General features: G+C 34.8%; 1 protein-coding gene across 2 annotated transcripts; it reads right to left on the reverse strand.

Annotated features, from left to right (window-relative positions):
• Window positions 1-510: 510 nt before the first annotated feature.
• LOC127857687 (brain tumor protein-like) lies at window positions 511-26,576 on the reverse strand. Of its 2 annotated transcripts, none has more exons than XM_052394308.1 (2): window positions 26,441-26,576; window positions 511-7,600 (listed from the first exon to the last, which is right to left on the reverse strand). In XM_052394308.1, the coding sequence occupies exons 1-2, from the start codon at window positions 26,481-26,483 to the stop codon at window positions 5,184-5,186; spliced, it is 2,460 nt and encodes an 819-aa protein (XP_052250268.1). In that variant the 5' UTR covers window positions 26,484-26,576; the 3' UTR covers window positions 511-5,183. The 2 variants fall into 2 exon arrangements, with proteins under 2 accessions (XP_052250268.1, XP_052250266.1); XM_052394306.1 differs by lacking the exon at window positions 26,441-26,576 and adding an exon at window positions 25,745-26,363.
• Window positions 26,577-26,580: the final 4 nt, after the last annotated feature.

The following is a 26,580-nucleotide window of genomic DNA, read 5'->3' on the forward strand; positions in this document are numbered from 1 at the left end:
ATGCTGGACAGAGAGTGATCACAATAGCTCACCATTAGCACTTTGTGCTCAGGTTAGCTAGAAAAAAGCAATAACATTATGCACCAAATCAACAATTAAGAGACATTTTTTATGACTTTCAAGTGTCTTAGGAATCATGTTGGGACTAACAAGCTGTCATTGCTTACAACTGACATAAGAAAAACAACAGTCTTCTTTAAGTTAACAAAAAGTTCAACAGAAAAACTTTCACTGCATTCTTAAACTCTCAAAAATTAATTTTTGAGCAAAAATAGAAAGAACAACATTGAAATTGGTCCACATAGCTTAGACGTTTATACACAGTTAAAAGCTAATACTTAAACTACCTAACAGCTTTTAACATACACTTCAAATATGCTTTCAGTTGAGTTTTAATTATTTTTTTCTTATAAAGATAATTATAATAAATTGTACAAAATCTATTTATGTGATTCTCACAGGACTACTCTAAATACTAATTAAGACAATTATTTATTGTCAATGACAACACATTGTGCAGATCCATGGAAAATTTGCATATACCTAATACCTACAACATTAAAAAAGAAGGCATTTTCATTTCAGTGATTGCAAACATAAACACAAATGCTAAAAACTCAAAAATTATAGAAAAATTATTTAATGGTATTTTTCAATGATTTTCATATAAAAATTCAGTTGTATACAACACTAAAAAATATTCACGTGTTATCTTGCAGAGCAAACTTGAACAATTGGCGTAATTTAGCCGCCAGCACCTGTCCTGAATGGAGTTTAATGGCTAACATGAATGAATGAATTTTTGATTGAGTATTTCAGTTCTAAATTCAAAACACAACAGACAACAAAATGGGAAGATGCTCAGCAAAGTATAAAATGTGAATACAATATTTATGAAATACTTCAATGGAACAGTGCAGAATTTATATCATCTACCATAAACATTATATAACAAGCTCAGCAGTAGAATACAAATTACTATGCTATCAATTCTTTTGGTTTCAATTTATTATTTAGCAAAAAATCTGTTAAAATGGTTTATAAGCAAATAAACATTAAATACCCAGCGTTTTAACAAGTACACATAAAGCATTTTCACAGCATACTTAGTATCATGGCACATTATAAAATAGCTAAGAAACATATGATGCTGACAAACTCCATCAATACAATTTCATTGAATTCCTACAACTTATTTAATAAAAAAATCTAACATAAAGTTTTGGGTGTTATGTTAAATTTATCCAATACAAAACAATCAATTTTAAACCAGAATAAATGAAACAAAGTTAATAAAAGAGCCATTATTGTGAATGCATTTCAATTTTGTTTCAAAGGGACACAACGCAGTATATACACATTGACCATATTTTCACACTTGTTAGCTCCCTTTTTCAGAGCACAAAATGGATAAAAATTTGATTAAAACAATTTACTTCATTTTTTTTAGTTTTTTTTTTATAATTTGAATAAAAATGCATTTATACTACAACAATATAGGCTACAATTTATATCTTACAGCTTAAGAACCATACACAAGTACACACATTTAAATATGCTTCAAAACTACAAGATTCCATGAAATGGTGCATACAAAAATATTCATATATTATGGTCAATAATATTAATATGTATCAGTTGAAAAAAAAAATCAACAACAACAACACAACAGCAACGACAGTGAAAATGATCATGCCAATGAACAACAACAGAACTGAGCAAGTGAAAAATAAAATATCCCAAAAGGTGGAAACTGTTCAGCATGCTTTGAACATTTTTCTTAGATGAAAACGTTTACAAAATAAATGCATCTCAAAAATTCAGTTTCAAAGGCAGAAAACAAACATATGAAGCAGATTGTTCACATCAGACTATCTTACTATTGAAAATTAAAATAGACCCTTTGTTAACCCTTACAATGCGGGAACCAAATTTTTAAGGCCTTTGCAAACAGTTTGGATCCAGATGATACGCCACAGAACGTGGCGTCTCATCAGTATCCAAACTGTTTGCTATTCTGATAGTATTTTTTGAAAAAAATCAAAGAAAATGCTTATTTTATAAATTCAGCAGACGACATTTTAGCAGACAACAAATTTCCCAGCATGCAAAGGGTTAAATGATAACTGAATCAAGAAAAAAGTACTGTGATAATGGCAAAAAGGCAAGGCTTTAATAATTAACATGAGCATAGCCCAATATAACATGAATATAAAAGTTTCGGCTAACAAAAAACAACAAAAATTGCACCGTCTTTAGTTTTTGGATAATTAAGCATAAACACTGGAAACTTCTACAGTAACAGTGCACAAATCTATGGTCATGATCATTATTCTTGAGACACAAACTTTGTTACTACGGCAACAGAGGTCACTTGAACACATTTATATAAGTAAACTATAGGGAACACACCTATTGGCAGTTACAAGTTGTGTAGGTCAAATAATAACAACGCATTTTATGAGAAAAACCCTGACATGTTTAGAATGCTCATTACAAGTACAACCATGAACACCTACAGATAAACATTTCATAATATCAATGGGAAATAACAGCTAAAATTAATCTGAACTTTTTTTTCATATTAAACATCAGGTAAATGCAACTCTAAAAGGGTATAGTAATTTATCCACACATATTGTACTTTTCGTGTAGTTGATGCTAGTTTGATCAATTGAATCGATGTTGACAAGCAGTCCAAGGTGTGAATTTTAATGATTAAAATGGCAGCACCAATGCATCAAGGCACAGTTTCTTATGACTTGCTACACGATTCTAGTCACTTCGAGTTTCAACAAACAGTGTATGAACCTGCTTAAAACCATCACTTGTTTGTTGATTTTTATTTTTTTGGAAAATTGGATGCAAAAAAGCAAAAAAGCTTAAATTAATAAAGTACATTCCTATATAACATTATTATGCAAAAAGTCGGTATATCAATATAAAAATTGATTGAACATAAAATTCCCAAACAAATGCAAAAGTATGTCAAAACCTAAGAATTGTATAACATTTGGGCTTGTGAACCTATCATAACAAAAACAATTTAGTGATTTGAGATGAGAAATGCTGATGATTCACATGTGGATTATCACTCACCTACAACTTATTTGATAGGTGCAACTATTCTGCAAACATCGGTGGATTATATCTATTAATACATTATTCAGTTACAAATCTTTAATGAAGATCTTCATTTTGAATTAATCACAGGTTTATACACTAGGTTCAAGGGCCTGTTTACTACAAGACTATAAAAGACCTTTGTTTAAAGAACACAATGGAGGCCTCTTCTTATACCAATGTAAATATTTTCATAGGATCTGTTGCAAGTAAAAACTTGTCAATGTTTATCCAATACTTGCTTGTTTACACTTGCTCCAAAATTGTAGAGGAATGTAGATAAGATTTATTGATCAATGACGGCTGATGAAATACTCATTTACTGCTAGAGTAATGTGTCAGTGTAGTAAAAAATAATACATGGCACAATTATGGCTTCAATTCTTGATGCTTTGCCTTTTCAAAAACAATAACAAAATGTGGTAGCAATATTAAACAAAGAAACCTAAGACAATCAATGAACTTGTGTGACCTCTGTACCAAGCGACTTGTCTATTTTTAGGACAAAGAAGTGACACCTATTTATAGACAAGACTGCAAGGAGGGGAAGTAACTGCGCAGTAGCAGACACTACCCTGTGCATAATAACAACAATGTTATGGCTACAGACAAATGGTGTCGGGAATGAGTCATCAGGGAGTATTGGACAAAGACATTCAACAAAGACCTGATTCATCTGGCAAATACATTAAATATTAATCTCTAGTCTGACTATTGGACATTGCCCCACTAACAACTGAATACAAAACAGGATAGCCGCAGCAGACAATTAAGTTTTACTTGGTTTATTATATTGGCAACAGATTTTCATGATGGAAGAGATTTTTGTTTATAAACTTTTTAATTCATGGGAAAAAAAAGATTTGATCTTTTTCTTGGCAATTGAAATGCATTTTTGTTACCTGTAATTGTTTTCATAACATAACAATGCAAACTTTTAATAAAATAATTAATTTGATAGACTTAACAAGGCCAAAAATTTGAATACACCTGCAAAATGACTAAAGTAAACTTTTGGATTATTCTCAGATATTGCAAGTCTGAGGTAGCACATATCAAGTATTATGGTCCAGCTGTGATATAACTAAACACACTACACCGTTATTAAATAAATTATAATGATCAAGAAAAAACACAACAAAAAACAACAAAAATAAAAACAAATAACTGCAAAAAGGTGATTTGCTTATGTAAACTGATTGTATCAACTAGATGATGACAATGCCATAACCAAGTAATGAAAACATGCTACATAAATTATAATTATAATTTGTATAACATTACATAACAAAACAAAACTGGGAAAGATTCGTAGGCAATTAAATAGAATTAAATTAATTTATAAGCTGTGCATTAGCACAACAACAATATACAAGGCTCTATCACATTAATAATAATTACAAACAAAATACTTATTAATAATCAGATTTGTTCATAAATACAAAAATATGTTCAATCATTAAGTACATGAGATACAGGTTATGGTTTATAAATCGTTTTCACAGTGATGCTACACACCAAACAATGCCTGATTATTTTTAAACCACAAATACTGACCAAGTGAAAATAAGCATGTCCCATGTCCAACACAACTCATGCCAATGGAAGTACTTGTTTAAATTTTAACCATCAATACCCTTGTTGTTGGTTGCCATATTGGACGAGTAAGGAGTTGTCACTCATGCAAACTGTGTTTGACTAGTCCATTTGTTTTTCAAACAACATGTTGACTGTTAGCATTTCAAAAACAACTTTTTCTATTTCAAATCCAGAACACAAAATAATTGGTAAATATTTACAATAAAACACTGGCACAGCAGCCTATACAATTAATCATTTCCATCCACCAAATTTTGAGTGTCTAGTGTTAAACTATTATATCTGTCAAAAAACTTTCACATACAACAGTTACACGCTGAACTCTGGTGATGTCCTAGCCTGCCACTCACAAAACATGATGCATCACTTCAACCAGGCCTTTCCTAACAAGTCAATTTAGATGATAAAACTGAGTGACGCGTTAAAGTACTAAAGGGGGCTCACAACCTCTCCCAAAACATCTACATCCCAAGGCTCGGAATTTGTGCATATCTGTAAATGTAAAGGCGGTAGTCTTTACTGGCAAGCACCACAGACCCGTCGTCCATGAGAGCCACATCGAAACATTGGGCGTGCTTCACCTTGCTCTCGAGGGCATTGATCAGCTGCCCGTCCTGCGTGAATATTGTGAGATTGAAGTTGTTGTGGTTGTCCGCCACGAGGATCTCGCCTTGGCTGTTGATGCCGACGCCAATCGGGTAATTTGTGATGCCTTCACCACCAATCTGGCGAAGGTACTGTCCTGTGTAGTTAAACACCTTCACGCAGTGGGCGCGATTATCACTTATAAAGATCTCTTCTTTGTCGTTCACAACGACTCCGTTGGGAAACTCCAGGTGCTTTGAGCAGCCGAACTTATGCAACGTGTTGCCATACTGATCGAAAATGATGACCCTCATCACTTTGCACTCGACTATGATGATCCTGCCTTTGTTGTCGATAGCAACGCCTCGTGGATGCTGCAAGATATTGGCCCCGAATTTTCGGACAAACTGTCCATACTGATTGTAAACCTGAATTTGGTGAGTAGGACTTCTCTCTGTAACAATGATATCCCCCGAGGTCTTCACTGCAGCCACACGGTTCGGATACAATAACTGCCCATCTCGCTTGCCACATTCACCAAACTGGAATTTGAATCTTCCCTCCTTGTCGAAGATCTGAATCCTGTGGTTGTTGGTGTCGGCTACGACTATGTCATTCTGAGCATTGACGGCCACACCGCTTGGTTCTGTAAACTGACCCTCCATGACTCCAAACTCTCCAAACTTGCAGTGGTAGATCATCTTCTGGCGCTTTATCTGAGACTTCGGTGGATACAGGTTGGTCGAAATCAGTTTGCTTGTGATATCCATCAGAGGATAGGTGCTGGTCGAGAACACATCAATTCCATTCTGGAAAATATCAAGGCCGCCACTTGACCATTTCTCATACAGGTTGGTATCACCGTTTGTCGTGAAGGTGTCAGTAGTTGGAAATAAGAGATTGTTCTCAAAGGCGGGGTTGGTGCCAAAACTGGTGGTCGTCACATAGTCTTTGGGTTCAATGGTTGGAACTGGGTCAAAAAGATGACCATTGAGCGAGCCATTCATGCCATTCATGTGCGAATTACTGAGCGTGATTGGTGGAGGGCTAATGGAGTTTATGGTTGTGTTAACCACTCCATTAGGTCGAGCAATCGGCTGTTGAGGTTTAGCAATGATATGTGAGACGTCGCTGGGCCCTTCTCGAACATAGCCAAACGTGTTCCTAACTCCCGTCTGAATCGCCTGGAAGTTGGATATGAACTCAATGTCGTGGTAGCTTTCGTTATCGGTGTCGGGAGAGAAGTTGAACAAATTTTGGAACCGCTGTTCTACGATGTTCTTAAACATTAATGCCTCTGGGGTCGTGGCGAATTTCGTTATTTTGTCCACAAATTCAGTCCCACAATACAGCTTGTCAATGTGTTCCTGAATCTTCAATCCCAGATTGTTGATTAGAAGCTGCTTACTGTTGAAGGCCTGGTCAAGTTCTTTCAACGATTCAGACTTTCTCTCGTCCAGCATGGCCCGATAGAAATTGTATGTATCGTTAATGTCATTCTGGGCCTTGTGGTACTGGACCTGAAGTCGGCTGGCAATGTGGTCGATGCTCTTAGCGCAGGTTTTCAGTTCGCACACTTTCATCTTGGCGTCCTGCTCAATCAAGTGCATCTGGGCGATCTGTTTGTCTCCTGCATCAGACAGGAACTGACAGTCATGACCTCTGCCATGCTCAAACATTGTACACTCCTTACAGATTGGGATGGAACAGGTCTTGCAGTAGAACTTAAGCTCCTCCTGCTTGTGGCGAGGGCAGTACAGCGGCTTACCCATCTTGCCGTTCTCCTTGTTGTTCCTCAGGTCCGTCAGGCTGCTCACGCGGTGGCCCTCGAAACAATGCATAAACTGGTGTGCCATTACGCAGTTTGCACACAAGAAGTTTGCGCAATCAAAGCACCGAGCAACTGCATTTGTGTCTTTGCTTTTACATCCGGTACAGTGTAAGGCACTGGTGACAAGGGCAGTCTTCTCCAGAAGATTACTCACTGCATAGTCAGGCAGTAAGCCGCTTAGGCCATTGGCGTTGAGGAACGTGTCCTGGTGGCAGTCCGGGCACGTAATCTTGTCCGGGATCTCTTGGCTTTTCTCCAGGCACGATTGGCAGAACGTGTGGAAGCAGCTTAATACTTTGGGTATTGAGAAGGTTTCGTTGCAGACTGTGCAGCGTAGGTTCGGGTTGCCGGCCGACTCCATCTCGGAATCGGAGGAGTTGGAGGCGGTGGTCACCGTGTCACTCTGGGATGGAGTCGGTGAAGCCATATTGGAATCAGGCGTACTTCTATCTGATGATGATTCTGAAAGTACACAAAGGGGGGTAACTTAAAACCTTTAAAAAACAAAACTTAGATGTTACCTGTCATCACCAGGTTATGCGATGTTTACGAATCACTAGATTTAAATGTTTAATCAGTTTTGAGCCAATGATTCTCCTAGAGGAACAGCATACAGTACTCAAACTTATATATACAAGCTTGCTTTGTTTCCATGTTATGACGAATAGACTAGCAGCGATTTTCCTCCTTCTTTATAAAGTACCGGTAAACGGTACTTTCCCAATCAAACGAAAATTCCCAAATTCCCAAAACGGTACTTTCCCAATCGAGCGAAAATTCCCAAATTCCCAATCGGCATCTGGAAAAATTCCAATCAGCGTCCGAATTTTTTCTCAAAACGATAGAAAGTTTCGTAAAAAAACCAACTTTCGGCGAGCGAACAAAGAAAATCGTATAGTTGTGTGTAACCACGCGCTCGATTAATTTCGGGTTTTATTATTCAGCGCATTCAATCAATAGAGTTGTTACTGTTTCCGGTTCTTTTGCCAGGCAGCCAGCGTACTGTTTTACGTCGGTTTGTAACCTTATCGTAGTTTGAAATGAGTCATAATAGCAAATATTATGCCAAAAAACCAATCGGAACCTTCTATCACAGGACACATTGACAGCAATAATGATGCTGTGCAGGGAGGGATGCAAGCAACTGAGTGATGATCAAACATCAAAGATTGTTGAAATTTTCACAAAAATGAAAGAGAGAGACATTGCTTTAAAAGAGATTAAAACAACAAGTAATTGATTTGGTGTGTTCTTTATAATATTTTGTTATTTATATAAACTTTATAACTTAATGGTCATTAAGGCATGCCTGCAAATGATTATTTAAATGGATATGTTCAATTAAGTATGAACTGTATGATGTATTCAATAAGACCCAAACTTCACGACGCGATTTTCCCAATTTCAGGATTTCACTACTCGATTTTTCCCAATTTTGAGGTTTTCACGACTCAATTTTTCCCAATCGGACCGGTACGGGTACTTTTCCCAATTGGACAAGGAAAATCGCTGACTAGTACTGAAGAGAAAGATTGCACTTCACAAATTCTATTTATGACCTTGGCATAACAGCATGTCTTCTTGGCATAGCTTTAAGTTCAGATTATTAGGCAGTGTATTCTTGTTTTACAATGAACAACTAAAAACATGCATCACTGATTCATGAATGATTAGCCAAAATGTTTGGTATAAATCACTGTTATTGGCCATGAATGTTACCAGTGATCAATAGTAATGCAAAATATCCAAAGGCAATAAATAAACACACTCCACATTTCTGACAAAATACGCCAACTTCCCCCTGATTCAATTTTGCTGAATAAATTCAAAGGCATACAGAACACACTACACGTTGAATACATTACAGGAAACATTTTTTCTCACCACTGATGCATAACCAGCACTGGCTACATGATTTCACAGACACTCTGTTGCTTTCCCCAGCTGGTTTGTATCAACCGGCTATTAAAACATAAACCATTAATATCAAATATATCCCAATGGCAGACCAGAAAGACACCAAGTACAGAAGCCACTTCACCTCCCAACAAGAGCACTTCAGCTAATTGCAGAATGGCACAGCAACTAGTATAATTACAAGACTCAAGATTTATTTTATTCCCCGAACCAAGCCACAATCAGACCGCAGGACATGCTTACATCACAAAAAACCTAGCGGTCTGTGTCTGCCGAATACTTAACCCATTTATGCCTAGTCGACTCTCCCATCCTTCTAAATTGGATCAATTTATTTCCAAAATTAGGGATGTCTAGTATATTTATTTCTATATTCAGAATATTTCTTACAGAAATTCCTTTAAGCAAACAGCGCAGACCCTGATGAGACGCTGCATCATGCGGTGTCTCATCTGGGTATACGCCGTTTGCCAAGGCCTTTTTTCTAGACGCTAGGCATAAATGGGTTAAAGCTATTTTTGCAGACGGAATGTGGCTGAATTTTGATGAAATTGATAAAAGTATGTTTTGTGAAAATTACATTTACCTCTATAACATCAAAATGTATCCTTATGGTGTTTTTTTTTCATTCAAAATGGGGTCTGGTAACTGGACCCATTCCCAATAGAAAAAAGTATATATTTTTCCCCAAATGGGAGCTCAAAATTCCCCCCAAAAAATTGTGTTGTTTTTTTTTAGATCAATATTTTGTTCATCTCCCATCCATATAAGATCAACCTTAGTAAATATAATCCTGACAAAAATCGTTCGCCGGAAGTTTTCGCCAAACGATTATTTTATTCGCCGAATTTGCTAAATTTTCGCCATTGGCGAATCTGGCGAACAGCAGCGGGAGCCCTGCATACATGTACAATGTTACTATGAAACACTGATAAATAATTATAACCAGGATAGAAAACTAACAATGTCCTTCCACACTGAGAACTTGAGACGCGTTCAAATTTCCGTCAGAGATGCTCTATTAACCAAACATAGTACATGTACCTTGAAAAAGTGTGTCAATGTCTAGACTCCAATATCTGTCCCAGAAGTCATTATATGTCTTGGAACACAACTTCATGGCCTTCACGTCAATGTCATGAAGCTCGATCAGTTTTAACGCACTCACTTGGAAATCCATTTAATTTGAACACAAAATAGGTCTAGTACTGAAAAATGTTTTTGTTTTACAATCGAAGAGATTATTGTTGTTATTGCTGAAATATGAACTGTGCAACAACTTAATTTTTGTCAACAGTCTTTGCTTTGTAACAGTTTTATTAAAAATCTATTCCATCATTTTTAAATTGTCTAACTGTGCGCACTTCTGCTAGCTTCCATAAGAAATGATTTTATGACATTGATGTACTGGTATATATACTGTAAGACCGAACAGACAAAAACTTGATAAAGTTGAATGCACTCTGAAGTGTGTGCTATCTTTCCTAGAGAGCATTTCCTAAGTCAAACAGCCACTGTATTGGTTTTCCCTACCTATTTCATATGTCAATGTCCTTTTAAACAGTTTACAATCCTATCAATCATACAATGCTATGTATTTTGGGTGTAAAGTATGCTTAAGGTGTAAGAGAGTGATTGAGTTAAAATTTAAACGAATCACTTCACCAAGAAATGTTTGTATAACGTGATATTGTTAGCCTCCCCCTCCCAACCCCTCAACACAACTTTGTAATAAGGCACCATCATGTGCACATGACCTTGACCTTTGATCTCAAAATCTTTAGGGGTCTTCCATCTAGAGCTGCAACGATTCACCAGCATCTTGATTCGATTCGATTTTGATTTCAGACACTCCGATACCGATTTTTTCAATTTGATTCTTCTGCCTCAAAATAAACATTTCTTTTCAAAAGTGTCGCATACCTAGATATCTTGGGCATTTGTCAAATTGTGTGTTTGTTTGATATAGTTTGGTTGGTTCAACAGTGTTTTAATAAAAGCTGCGCCATGAGCGCATGATACGCCCGTCGTTTGCCAATGAAGTAGTAAGGTAATAAATAACCCTTTGAATCATTTTTTTACTTCAGTTTATTTGTATTTTAATACATGGTTTATTTTATAAGTACATGAGCATGGAAATCACGAAATTTTGACGAACAAAGTCCCATAACTCTGGAACGACAATTCAGAATTCCGTCAAAAACGAAAGGGGATCAGGGTTTATCAATATTAAGATTGTGTTGAAATTTGAAAAAAATCCATCGAAGGATATTTGAGCTACAGTAGGACATTCAATGAAATCACGAAATTTTGACGAACAAAGTCCCATAACTCTGGAACGACAATGCAGAATTCCGTCAAAAACGAAAGGGGATCAGGGTTTATCAATATTAAGATTGTGTTAAAATTTGAAGAAAATCTGTCAAAGGATATTTGACGTAGCGTACGACATTAACAGACGGACGGACGGACGGACGCGGGGTATACCATAATACGTCCCGTCATAGACGGGCGTATAAAAACTGTTGAGTGTTAAATTAACATTTGTAAGAAATATTTTGCAAGAAACTGCCAATTGTCTTTCAAACTATGTCAATATTTAAATAAAACACATAATCAAGAATAGCAAATTAGGACTCAATTTTAATATAAAAAACTTCTGACTAGAAGATTGTGTTGAATACACAATAATTTAAAATTAAATAAATAATCATAAGAACATCTGGAATCAGTGGAGTGATATTACTATCACTATTATACATTGCACTTATATTCAAAACCGCTACAAGCATGTCTACCAATGTGCCGTGACAGTATCACCTGTTACCTGTAGGACAAAGCACATTCTCTAATAAACTTAACAAATTCCCAACAGAAATAGAACTACTTTTCTGGCTGGCGACTTGAGTAGTTGCACTTGTGCTACCTCTTAGTCTTGCTAAATCAACGTTATGTTTGCATCCGTGAAGCAAAATTTACACTTTGCTTTATCGGGAGGGCTACCATCCTGAAACCCAAAATACTGCCACATTTTTTTATTTTAGCTTCTTAGACGCATCTGATAATTTCAATTTGTAGGCCACAACTTGTTCAGCCATTTTGACGCTTTTTCCGAAAGTAGACCATAACGCGCTTATTGATTGGATGACTAACGTAATAAGCAGCCAATCGCACGCGTCGTAATTACAGGTAAAGATAAAACCTACATCTTTCCGTATCAAATAGTCAGAATACAGCAAGCTTTACGTATCTATGTATATATATGTCTATATGTTAAAGAATCGAATCGAATTTGGTAGGTTTGGTATCGTAATTGAATCGACGCATTTCAAGCCGATTTTCGATGCATCGGATCGAATCGTTGCAGCTCTACTTCCATCCCTAAAGAATAACTAACCAACTAATTTGTTAGATCCTGGGCTAAAATTTTCACTTGATGGCATTTAGATTTGTATTAGCCAGGGCTTACTCACCCATTCACAAAACAAGAGATTGCCAAGCAATAATGTCCCCTACCGGTGAAACTCCACCATTGTCAGTATTTATTTATTTTTATATTTGTTGCCATAACAACCAGAATTCTTGACGTAGCTAGGTTGGCGCTAAGGAAAAGAACAGAGTCGCCAAATCTAGGGGGGTCCGGGGGCATGCCCCCACCCCTCCCCTGGAAATTTTAGTATTTTATGTAAATTTTTAGTATTTTAATATCAGCGATGTTTCTGGCGACTTATACGGCCTGAAAATAGGCATTTAGAGTGTGCTTTTGTAAAGAATAGGGTCTTTTTTTCAATCGACAATTTCATGAAAATCTTATTTTTATTCGCCAGCTAGGAATTGTAATCGCCAATGGCGATTTCGGCGATCGGTAACGCTAACGTAGCGTCGGAACAAAATGAAATGACGTGCATAATCTCCATATTGCCATCTATCCATGTTTCAAGTTTCATGAAAAATGAATACGGTTTTTGTCACTGTGACCTTGACCTTTGACCTAGTGACCTGAAAATCAATAGGGGTCATCTACCAGTGATGATCAATGTACCTATGAAGTTTCATGATCCTAGGCCTAATTATTCTTGAGTTATCATCAGGAAACCATTTTACGGTCTTGAGTCACTGTGACCTTGACCTTTGACCTAGTGACCTGAAAATTAATAGGGGTTATCTTCCAGTCATTATCATTTACCTATGAAGTTTCATGATCCTAGGCGTAAGCATTCTTGAGTTATCATCTGGAAACCATTTTACTATTTCCAGTCACTGTGACCTTGACCTTTGACCTAGTGACCTGAAAATCAATAGGGGTCATCTGCGAGTCATGATCAATCTACCTATCAAGTTTCATGATCCTAGGCCTATGTGTTCTTGAGTTATCATCCGGAAACCATTTTACTATTTTGGGTCAATGTGACCTTGACCTTTGACCTAGTGACCTGAAAATCAATAAGGGTCACCTGCGAGTCATGATCAATCTACCTATCAAGTTTCATGATCCTAGGCCAAGGCGTTCTTGAGTTATCATCCGGAAACCATTTTACTATTTTGGGTCACCGTGACCTTGACCTTTGACCTAGTGACCTCAAAATCACTAGGGGTCATCTGCGATTCATGATCTATGTACCTATGAAGTTTCATGATCCTAGGCCCAAGCGTTCTTAAGTTATCATCCTGAAACCACCTGGTGGACGGACCGACCGACAGACCGACCAACATGTGCAAAGCAATATACCCCCTCTTCTTCGAAGGGGGCATAATAAGCAGTAAAAATTAAATCCATTTTTTTTTTACCTTCAATAAATGTTACTGCGCATGCGCACCAAACACTTCGTCCTAAGCGAGTTAATATGTCAAAAGCTTTTACGGTTAAACGAAAACACTTTCTGCAACTCAGATTGTTGTAATCGGTGTATTAACAGTTCTTTCTCTATCAAATTTACGCGTAATAGTGCAGTTTCATTCATTTATGTATCTTTGTGGCCAGTTTGTTGACATTTGTAGTTTAAATCTGAGTTGGCATATAGTTTGGCGACCAGGAAATACTTGACATCTGAAATTTTCTAAAATATACATACAATTTTTGAATTTTCATTGATGAATTGCGTTGTTTTTAATACTGTGTGTTGTGATTTGTTAGTGTTCATCAGCGTCTGACACCAACAGGAGTTCAGGACTCCTAAAATGAGACCGGATCACTTTTTTGTCATTTTTATTTTTCATTTTGTTTATCCAATTATAATTATGTCGACAAATTTGAGTTAAACAAGTGATGCTTCGGTCCTTATGAATCCCTGTCCGGTCCTGCATGTTTTTAGTCTACAATGTACTTTTGGGAATGTCTGATATTGTAAATATACTTTCTACGTCATGGTATTTTTTATATTTATTTTACACGCTACTCTGACAGCTATGTTCCAATAAGCTAAAAGGATTTTAAAATAGTCTTGAACATACTTTTGAATAAAAAATGTCCTTCTGATAAATATTTTTGGAATTATTGTACATAAATCTTCGTAACAAACAAAACAGTAAATTTAGTTATGCACCTATTTTACAAATGTTATTCAACCACACACCTGAAACAAAAACATCATTAATTTTCCTCATGGCCACGAGTGGCGTAGTTCAACGACCATTTTAAGGTCTGATAACCCCAAACTATTTACTACTGCTTCTATGAGTATTAAATTTTATGAGAGGTCATTGCCCAACCTGAAGTATAAATATATAATGTTTACAATCACGTTATATCAACAACCACATATCGTACTGTATAAGTGGAAATGCCTTTGATAAGTTTGTTTTTTTAAACAGATGATAAGAAGGCGTTGCCGATTTTATTACGTAAAAATACATTGAAAATCAATTATAGACGTACTGAAACATTCTTACTTTGAATAATGATTTTTATAACTTAAAATTCTTAACGAAATAGCATTTTTATAATTATGATGTAGTAATTGCATGTCTGTAAAATTGTATTACACTTTTCTAATAAACATCTATATAATCGAAATAATCACCAGTAAACATGATAATCAAATTTAAACTTAGAATAAGGTTAAATATCAAGCAATGATCACATACAACTTGCAAGTACAATTGCACACAACACATAAAAAGGCCATTCTTTACTTCTATTTCAGTTACACTTCATCCAAACTCGATGTTTCACCCAGTAGCAAACAAAGACAGCTCTCCGACCAGTATCAAATTTCCAAAAGCCCATGGGTCTATGCTAAGCTTTGTGTTAGTGTAGCTATAGAGTCAGTCAGCTTAGGTGTTCTGTCACGCAGGACCCGATGACAGCTTGTGGTCACAACAGTTGCTACACAGAGAAAATCCTACAAAAACATGCGTCTTTGCCTAACATGTATCAATCAATCAACTAAGATATTATGATAAAAAATTAAATCATTTTTGTCACTTGAAAACAGAAGGTACTGTCAGCAGTGCATTCTCAGGTAGTAATATAAGGGTTTAAATCTACGCAACAAACACATGGTACACAGAGAAACCAATGAGCATCAATCACCACAATGCACAAAACATGCAGCCTCGATTTTACCTCTCAGCATTATGCATGTACATGTACAAAATGGGGCCACAGAAGGGACCATGCATACATGTTTGTTGCAAAAATAAAGCCTATTCAAGTATGCTCAAATGTGTAGCAGAGTCGCAGCAGATACACATTGTCAGTGAACAACTCAGCAGAGCATACATGATAAACCTGCAACAAACACTTAGAGAAAATAATAAAGCTAGTTATTAAACCCCTAGACTTGAAAGCAATCAATTATGGGGAGAAAGGCAGCCAACAAAGAAACAAGGAGACATTGATGATTAATCCAGCTGACTAGGGCCTTTCCACACCATCTGGTCCTGGGATTTTATCCAAACACTGCCGACTGAGAAAGCATAACATGTTCTATGGACTGCAGAACATGGTTACAAACAATTTCTGGAAGATAATAGGGAAATAAATGCTCATTATTGGTTGACATCTTTCTCTTCCCCATGCATAGATTAACCTTTGTTGTGTACATGTTAATTCAGGGCCTTCTTTTGTTCTCATGGCTTATAAATAAATGCAGGCATTTCTATAAATTATTTCGGACCATCTCACCAAAATTTAAATGTCAAATGAATTGAGTAAAAATTAAATGATCCTACTATCTGAGGTTCACAAACCCCTTGTTTTGCATAAAATAAGCATGATTATAGCCATCATTTTAGCAACACCTTGATGAACAATAAAATAAAGCGAGTGGAATTTTTGTTCAATGATGTTTCTAAAAATATCTGCAACGTATTGAATTTTAAGTAACATCACAAAGAGTGACATTTGTGCAGATATTTTTGCATGATGGTTGATGGTAGTGTTAAATATTTAGATTATTTGTAGGATGAATTCAATGGTATAACACACTAGAATAACTGATATTGATTATTTTCTAAAACTAACCAGAAATGCTACATCTTTACAAATATTCAAACATTCCATTCTTTATTGAGGTGTATCTATAGGTGGGTATAGGTCAACAGACTTAAATCTGAGGCCATTTATTTGCCCTGGTATTAACAGCTAATCTTTGTAGCAAAACAAACAAATTGTTGATTGTATCCGTATTATATAAGGATTGAAATGGCTAGCACTCATCCATGCACGCTTCTCAGATCCTTTACTAAATTCTTTACAAAATCAATCAAACAAGAGCAAATTTGTTACAAGCAGAAGAAATTGTTCCATACAAGTTCAGTTCATTAAACCCAACTATTGTCCTTAACAGCAGCAACTAAGACCAATGCATTAAATAAACAAAGATGCTAAAGGTGGAAGCCTCGTCACTATTGATTCATTAACTCAATAAAAATAAATCTGAGGAAAAAATAAGGTCAATGTCATGGTCAACACAAGACCTGCATTTGTAAAACACAATGCCCCCTACTGAAATTTGAAGCCACACAGAAGCTATTTAAGCGAAAATTGTAACGTCCAAGGCCCCTAACTTTGCAAAAATCAAAGGACCAGCACAAAACTCACTTGATAGGTAAGTCATGTAGGCAGACTCACATACCAAAAATCAGCTCAATATCTGAAAGTGTATCTTAAAAAACCTCTGGTAAACTTACACCAGCCTTTTCATTTCCCAAATCAGCTATTTAAACGATGCTCCTACCCAAAATCAATAGGCTGGGGTCTCTTCCCAATGAGAAGAGAAGAAGCCCTGCAAATAAATAAATACATCTCTTTTCACCTCAGAAACTTAAGGCCAAAATCAAATTGGAAGTTAAATGATACAGAGAACCAAACAGTACCTACATGCTTAAGTATTAATTTACAGTAAGTTACTCAGAAATAATTTATAAGAACTGCATACAACTCAGTAGTCACTAGTATAGCAACCTAAACTGAAATTATGGTACAGAAATGTTGCATTTGTCCTCTTAGTTCAGTGTATGCGGCGTATGTTGTTGTTTGTCACTATCATGTAAAGATGCAACACCTGACCTGCAGCACAATTTCCCCTGAATGAACAGCAAACTGCAGAGTTCTGGGGATGAAATGCACACTGACAATTCTGTTTGCATGCATATTGTTAATCACAATATTCCCTTACCTTACACATGTACAAAATGCATGTTCTTGCTTTTTTTCAGGTGCATGCGAGAAGCAAAACAGAATTCCCTCAAGTAAACTATGCTTCCTTAAAGACCTCCCCCAGAACAGGGACAGTGATTGGTACATGTAGTGCAGTATTAAATTGTTGTTGCTTCCTTTGTTGTTGACTTTTTAATGCAAGATTCAAATTGCTAAACAAGAGTCTGGAAAAGCTTGTAAGATGTTATATTCTGAAATGAAAAAAAAATCGCGGCTATTTAATATGATTATTTACAATAATGTAATGAATTTTTTTTAAATAAACGCATTTACACGGATGGTTATGGTGAGATTGGAGTGCGGGTTTTTGTCTTACCAACCCAAAACTGTCTATTTCTTCTGATGTGTAAGTTTGTTATTCTTAAACAGTTGAAATGAGGCCAACGTTTGCAGATGGTATTAAGCTACAATTTTATATATAGGTTTATAAATCTTAAACGATAATGACTTTGTATTTTGCACTTTTGTTGAATTTGGGACATTCTGCCTATTTGGCATGTTCAACGCCTTGCCTATGAATATACCATAGTTGAGAAAATAGTCAGATCACTAACTTATATTTGAACACATAAATTTATTACACTACATGTAGGTGGATAACTTTAATATAGAGAATAACAAGTGTAATTTTCGAAGCATTGAATGTTCAAATACTTGAAAAAAATCTTATCCATTAAATTCATTTCCTTCTTGAAAGCTGTGTTCATCAGAAATTATGTTATTCCGGAACAAGCACAGATTCAGAATATGTTTTATCATCTTTTGTGGGAGTTAAAAATATTTTTTTAGACAATTGTTAGTCTAACAAAACATGACACTTAAATGGAACTTAGATAAATATTTATTTAAAGGTTTAACATGTTCATTTGAATAAGGCTTAATAAAAACATTTAAAGAGCAATAGTTTCTGATAAAGTTGTGTACATGTTTTTAACATGCTTAGAACCAAGTTCATTGCAACAGAATACGAGATTATGGTGCTCTATTTTCCCCCCAAGTAAACCAATATTTACATCAAAGCTACAACAGCATTAACAATAACCACTTAATTATAAATCTTCTTGGTTAAGATCTCTGACAAAATTCTTCACTAAACTTGACAACTTTCGGATTTACTCTAATCCAACACCATATCGACTCAAACAATGTCCTTATCTGCTTACACAGACTTGATTGAGACCATTCTAGTGTTGACACTATCAATGTTACATAACTTATATTGGATGTCAAAGTGAACTGCAGTGGCTAGTAGTCCCAGGTAAATAAATCTTACAATGTAATGGATCACTTTTTAATCACGATTCAAACAGAAACCAGACAAAGCAACTTGGTATCCAGGTACAGTATAATAAGTCCAGACAGATGAATTGAAATTGAAACTGCCTAAATTTTTCTGAGTTAATTGATCTATATTTGATGGATAAGACTATGACATTGTGTTATATTGCAGTCCATTTTCATCAATTTGAGGTAAAAGTTTACCCCTATTACCCTAAACAAAAAGTATACATCCCCCAATTTTTTTTTTTAACAATAACATTAAATTAGTTCATGTCATTTCATTTTAGTACAACCATTATTAACATGCAGCCACCATGCTATAAAATAATTGTCCCCTGAAAGAGGATCTTCATTTGTTTGTCTGTCCAATTTGTGTTTAAATCTCATTGGCAAAGGTTGAATGCCAATATTCCAAACTAAATTATACCTTACAACCAGTTAGCAGCAAACATGGATATACTACCGTATTTCTTTGATTGTAAGATGGGGTTTTTTCCCGATTTTTTAAGGCATTAAGTTTGGGGGTCGTCTTATAAGAGCACCCTAAGACAAAACTTTTTTTACTAATATTTGTGAAGTGATAACCGTATTTCTGATGACAAAAAGAAACGAATCCGTTTAGATACATGATTTGCTGCTTATATCCTTATGTTATCATATATTGTAAATGATGTCTGTTTGGAATACTCGCGAGTTTATTATCGAATAAAAAATAAAAGTTCATTTATTGACATTCAAAACAATGTATTTTCGGTAATTATGGACCAAATCGGCAGAGTTGCAATCACACATGTTAATCCCTTTTGTCTAAACACCGCAGACAGCAGTCTACACAATAGGTCAGTAGACGTGCTATGCGTGTTTTCATAACGCCCAACACTTACTCCAGTTCAGTCCAGATGTTCTCTTGAATCAGAATACAGTACAATTACTGTTTCAATAATTACTCAACTAATAGACCGTAACTATAAGGATACAGTTATCCGATTTTATAATGATATGCATAACGGTTCTGCTGCAAACTACTTCTGACCATTAAAATAATTAATCGATCGCTTGATACGCCCTTAACCAATCATCATTGTTCAACTTCACACGGTATATTTTTTGATTGGATGAAGGTGTGGTAAAAATACAAAAGAAACATTTAACCGAAACCATCAGAATTCAATGTTCTCTGCGCTACACAGTTTGTATAAAAAATCAATACACGCATGCTTACCATATGTATATATACCTTGACCTTGTACATTTCCGCATAATTTTTGCAGGGGTTTTTCTGCCTATTTTGGGAAAAGCAGTCTGACCAAATTGGGATTTTTTTTCGACAAAATTGGCCATTTTGGGAATATTTGCATCCATGAAACAGCTCATTTGGGAAAAAATTGTGAAGTTATCATGTTTAAATAATTCAGTGGTTTAACAAATAAATTTGTTTTTATTTGTTATTTTGTCTTCTTTATATAAAAAAATGCAATATTGGGCATGTTTAACATTTATTCAAATACTGCAGTTTTGTTTTTCAGTTACAGTTACACTCCGAGATAAGAACTGAACAGTCAAAACCTTATAGCAGATATTTTTGACTAAAACAAACACTGGTTAGTCACACAAGTTATAAGAAACTTCATTCTTACAAAAAAAAATTTTTTTTTTGAAATTGTGATTATTTTTTTTTATTTCGGTTTGGGATCGGGTCCGTTTGCTTTGGGAGTGCCTTCGTTTTGCAGAGGCGCGGACAGTGCTGAAAAACCTCTGTTTCGCACTCTTTTGTCGGGAAATATATATGATGTCTATATTAGAAGCATTTGTAAATGTTGTGTAAACATTAAAAAAGTGGAAGTGTGTTTCAGATTACAAATTATTATTCTCATTTGGGAATTTAACGGAACATTTATACTTGTGGTATATTTGTTATGAATTAAATATTAATTTGTTACAACGCTTTACGTGTCGCAAAAAATGTTTTGATAATATTATGCATTTAAAGCATAATTTCCAGTAGGATAACACCCGATGACTATCACCAGTCTCTTACGTAACTTGCCATAATTTTATCGAGGTGAAGTACACTGTATGGTCCAATAAATGTGGTAGTTAACAAAGCCATAAACTGCAATAAATCCCTGAAATTATCGATTGATAGTGACATGTTGCCACCTAGGGGTGGGCCGTAAAACACGCATTGTGTAAACCATTACGGGTATTTTGACTATTGAAATTTTACCGATTTTCGTCCTTAAAAATTGCCCTGTCTTATTAGCGAGGCCCCGCAATATACAGCCCATCTGGGATCAAAAGTTGGGGTCTCGTCTTATAGTCAATCCGTCTAACAATCGAAGAAATACGGTAGTGGAAAACATTGTTTTATTAAGCTTGGCCTTACAATAGCCCTTCATTGGTTTAAGATTCGCTCCCAGACCAATACACAGAATTCTCATCCTCACTCATGCATGACAAACAGAAGAGATCTTGGATTTCATGCTGTGTCTGGTACTTGTTAGCAGGAAGCTACCAGAACAAATCCCACAACCAAAGACTACGAGGGCTAGGGCTCAAAATTAATGCATGCTCAATATTTATCATTTAAATATAATATATGGACAGAAGAAAATACTTGCATTTGCCAGCAAGTCACATATGAAACCATAATTTACCAATCAAAAGTAAACACAGCAATATAGTGGTGATATACATCTTTTGCATCAGAATTTATCAACCTGGTAATATCATGTTTAATAGACATTTGAAGACATCTGAAGATCAAGGATTGCGCATGTTATGTCACATTAATTGCATACATGTAATACATTGAACAATAAAGATTTTTTTATAGCAGCAAAATTACTGTCAAGAAACGCCTGCAACAAATGTGTATTTTAAATTTCAGCAATTCACCAAACTATTTCAGATTATAATCTCTATTTGGGAACAACAAAAAAATTCAACTTTACAGACATAATTATGTTTTGCAAAGTTCAGTGGCACAGACCTCACAATAGGAATTACCAGATTTGAGAATTCAACTTTTAACCACAGAGAACACAGGAATTCTCTTGTTCAAACATGTTCTGCTTGCTCAACTTATCAGCAAGAAAAATCTTTCAAATCTCAAAATCTTCAACTTGATCAAAACATCAGCTATTTTCTACAATAACACTTGTAACAGAATACCGTAACAGTACTCTAACTGCCTACAATTAACTCATTAAACCCAGTTGACTTCATAATCATTAAATTATCACAATAAACTGGCCAGTGGATCAATAAGAAAGCACAGTAACTAACAATGTGCTTTGTTTGTTACCTTAAACAGTTAAGTCTTCCACAAGATAAACATATTGTTCATCCATAAGAGCCACAAAAAGCAGTTTTTCTTATAAAAAAAATATAATAGGACGCACACAATAGCCACAGTTTCTTTGTCTCCTGAATATACTGCTCACATTTGTAACAAGCTGAGGTCTGTCTCCATTTGTTTGCAGCTGCCTATTTAAGGATCCTAAGTTGCTAGAAAAATGTAAATCAAGGAGAGAAGTACAATAATATTTAAAGAGACTTTTACTATAGCACACAGTTTTGAAGGCTGGTTTAAATGTGTCGATCCGTAAGGCAATAATTTCATTTTAGTTTTGTTACAGATATAACTTGACATCCTTTTTGCACATCTATAACCACTGCAAAAAAAATCTACAACATTAAAATTGCTGTGTGAAGTACATAAACAGCAACCAGTGTTGTTTTTTTCGTAAAAAATCAGGTCTGGTGTTTGGCCCCATTCCCAGTGGAAAAAAGTATATATTTTTCCCAAATTGTACCTCCAAATTCCCAATTGAAGGTTTACAAAATAAAGATTAGTTTTGGGGGGATTTCAAAATTGTGTTCATCTCCCATCCAGCAATATAATTTAAAGTTTAGTAACAATAATACTGAAAACACGTCTATTCTCAATTTGAAGCATTTTTTAGCCATATAGCAACAACAATAATTTCCCATTTAAGTTAAAACGCCGCTATTAAAATTTCCAAATTCAAAGGGACCCAGCCCCCATTCCTAAAATGGCTAAAAATAAAACTGGCAACACTCAATGATGCCTACCATAGAATTAAGTTACAGCAACGGCAGCTGTATTGTAACATTATTTAACTACATTGTAACTTAAATACATTAAAAATGTGAAAGTCACATGCTGACATGATAAAAGACTACATTCAAAGTGCACCATACATTGAATTCATGAGGTTAATAAATGCTCACTGCTTTATTATAAATTGTACAACAATACCACCAATCTAGATAAAGATAAGATTTATTTTGAGTCAGCAAGAGTGAATAAAAACAATTAACATAAGCTTATGCAGCTTGTACAACCGACTATAAAACATGAAGAATAAGGATAACAATTGTACAACAGCTGAAAGACTGAAATCAATTTGTAAATTAAAAGACAAATATACCTAAAATATAAAGCATGATATTATAACATCAGATATGGATATTTAAAAAAGGTCTAGATCAAGACTATCACATGAAAACTCTCAAATTACAAATACAAAAGCTAAACTGATACACAAGTTGTAGATTCATCACACAAAAGGTAATTGGCAGTCTGAATATTTAACATTTTATGCATACCTAAGATTCTCCAATACTCTTAAAAAATTGACCCAAGAGTGACACATAAAGCGGGAGTTGCCCATGAGTTTAAACTGTAAAAGCCAAACCTATCTTTTAGTCAGCTGCAGTGACCTACATTTATGGCTTTATAACATTCTACTCACATAACAGGTGTCATTCACAAGTAAACTTGTGGATGGTAACATTACTTAATCATGTAGATATGTATTATTGGAAAAGAATTAGCTTCACAAAAGCTACAGGCGCTGATAAATTAACTAATATATGGGGCAGGGTGGAAAGCCATACCAGTCGGGTGAAAAGGAAAGTAAAAATAAACAACAAATAAACAGTGCTTTTCTCAATCTCTGCCCGATAGAAAGAGAACATCAGAAATAATCAAATACAAGTCAATTGTATGGTACACCTACCTCAAAACATACCATACACCTACCTCAAAACAATCAACTTTAAAAACACAAAAGCCACTAATTACTTTTGTTTTAAACACATCAAATTTGCATGTTTGTGCAATTGCTTGATTATGTATTTAATGTTTGTGTTTTGTTATCTAATAATAGGATAAAAATCTGAAATCTATGACAATCACTTTCCTATAAAACTGATAAACACTTATGCTCAATTTAAAATTTAAGAGAATCAGCGCTAAAAAGTTTTTCGGCTAGAGTTTACACAGATTACAAAAAACTATAAGAGTGAAAAATTCACATACTTCTTTTCTCAGAGAATATTTAGGCCACATAACATATTTTAAAGGTCTTAATTATCATTATTATGTCATTACTAACAAAGGTTTATGATAATTATACTTTTTAATAAAATTAAAATAAAATACAACTATTTTTTTCCAACCCAGTGATTTTTTTGCTCAAAATTACAGCCGATTTTCGGCTGCTTCCCAATCGAGCCAAAAAGAAGCCCAGTTTCCTCCACCCAAAAAACAAAAAAAATTATTATTGTGTTTTTTTCTAAGAAAGAAGTCTTAGCTGTAGATCTCAACATTATTTTTAAAACATCCTACAAAATATATAACTTTAATTTAGTCCTTTTTGTCCATAAATCATCCCTAAATTTGCCACTTTCATTGTTTTAAAAAATCCCTATTTGGCCAGACTACTTTTCTAGAAAACCCCCTGAACATGCACTTAAAAACAATATCAATTCTTTTACTTTTATTCCTATTGATAATGCTTAATTTTTCCCAATTTCATTGGTTATCGCGCTATTTTTCCCAATTTCACTGTTTATCACTCTAATTTTCCCAATTCAAATGGCACAGGCTGTAACAAATTAAAGCAAAAAAAATCACTGCAACCTATATTCTGTTTGTTTTTTCCCCAGCAATATTTTGTGCAACTCTACATCTGCAAAGATATTCAATTTTTAAACGTATGTGGAAATCAATTTTGTTTTATAAACACGATATATTTTACCTAGTCAAAAAATACTTTTGATTTACATGTAAGCAACCTTTTCAGGTCGGATCAGTTGTATTTTATTTTTAATAAGACACTGGATGATTTATGAACAAAAATTCTCAAGGTAAAGGTGGTTATTTCATATATATGTAAGAGGCTAGAGCTTTTCTTAAATTGGGATTATCACAAGTAAATGACAAACAATGAGAAGCCAGAAATCTTTGCTCTTTTGACTTCTTTTAAACCAAAAACAAGAATTAAATAATTAAAACTGGGATAACTGTCTTGGATTGGTAAATTCTTAGAATTATATTCAAACAAGAAAAATGAAACTCTTGACAAAAAGTATTTAAAATATATATTCATTTGTGATCATTGAAATCAGATACATTATAAAAACTTATTCTATCAATAATTTAGCATAACATAAAATCCCAATTAAGCGTTCAAAAATACCATACAGTACCAATAGCCTAGGTGTAGAGGTTGAATTTAAGCTTTCCTAGAGGTCTGGTTTCTAACCCAAGAAAAGACACTTTGTTACTTATCGTTTTCCTAGTTATTATAATTCTAAAAACTATTACAAATATAACATGTTTTAAGCAATTTCATTTACTTACAGTACATTTATTAAACAAAAAGCCACAGACACGTCCCTTTAATTCAAAGATGTTTATTTAAACAACTCACCACATAACGCAAATGGTCTCATCACATTGGCAATAAACAAGTCTAGCATCCACAACACTTTGTGTCTGAAAACAGACTATTCCTTTACAAAGAGCTGTTGCTGACTACTATCAGGTTAAGCACTCAATGAGTCAGTAAACAAGTCATTGAAATGATTCACGAAGTGTATTTCATTACCAAGTTCTCATCCGAATTTGAAATACAAGATTAGCATAATAAGCAATAGTTGTCAGATGTATAACCTACTGTCACAAAACAAAAATCTATCTTCACTCAAAAAAGGTACACAACGCTTTTGCATTCACAAAGGGAGCGCGAAATAGGTTCCAGTCTTTTTAACCAATCAAAATTTACCAAAGAAAAGGGTCCATCAACCATGCACAGTATTTCCTTTGTCATTTTAATCGACAGTTTTCATTTCAAATACATCTTACACATATTGCATATAATTCCCATCAATATTTCACAATAAAGACTGACATTTATGCAAAAATAAATAAAGACGCACAAATAACCCGAAGTTTCCACACTTGACCTGATTACGGGAAGGGAAAACAACTTCGAAGTGAAAGAACATCGCCGCCAATTTTTATTGATAAAAATCAAACGCATTACGATCGGTAATTTTAGTGCTAGTAGGAAGAACAATGCACTTTTATCTAGATGGAGTACTAAACAAAAAATGTCATCACTTACTGTAAGAGGTTGCAGTGATGAAAATGTTTCCTTCGGAAGACATGTGCTAGCGTCCCGCCATGACACAAAGAACAGTTTGCCTCGTTTTGACTTCGAATACCTAATTGCATTAATTAGGTTAACAGCGCCACCTAGGACGA

The sequence above is a fragment of the Dreissena polymorpha genome, chromosome 14, assembly GCF_020536995.1.
Source record: "Dreissena polymorpha isolate Duluth1 chromosome 14, UMN_Dpol_1.0, whole genome shotgun sequence".
NCBI lineage: Eukaryota > Metazoa > Mollusca > Bivalvia > Myida > Dreissenidae > Dreissena > Dreissena polymorpha.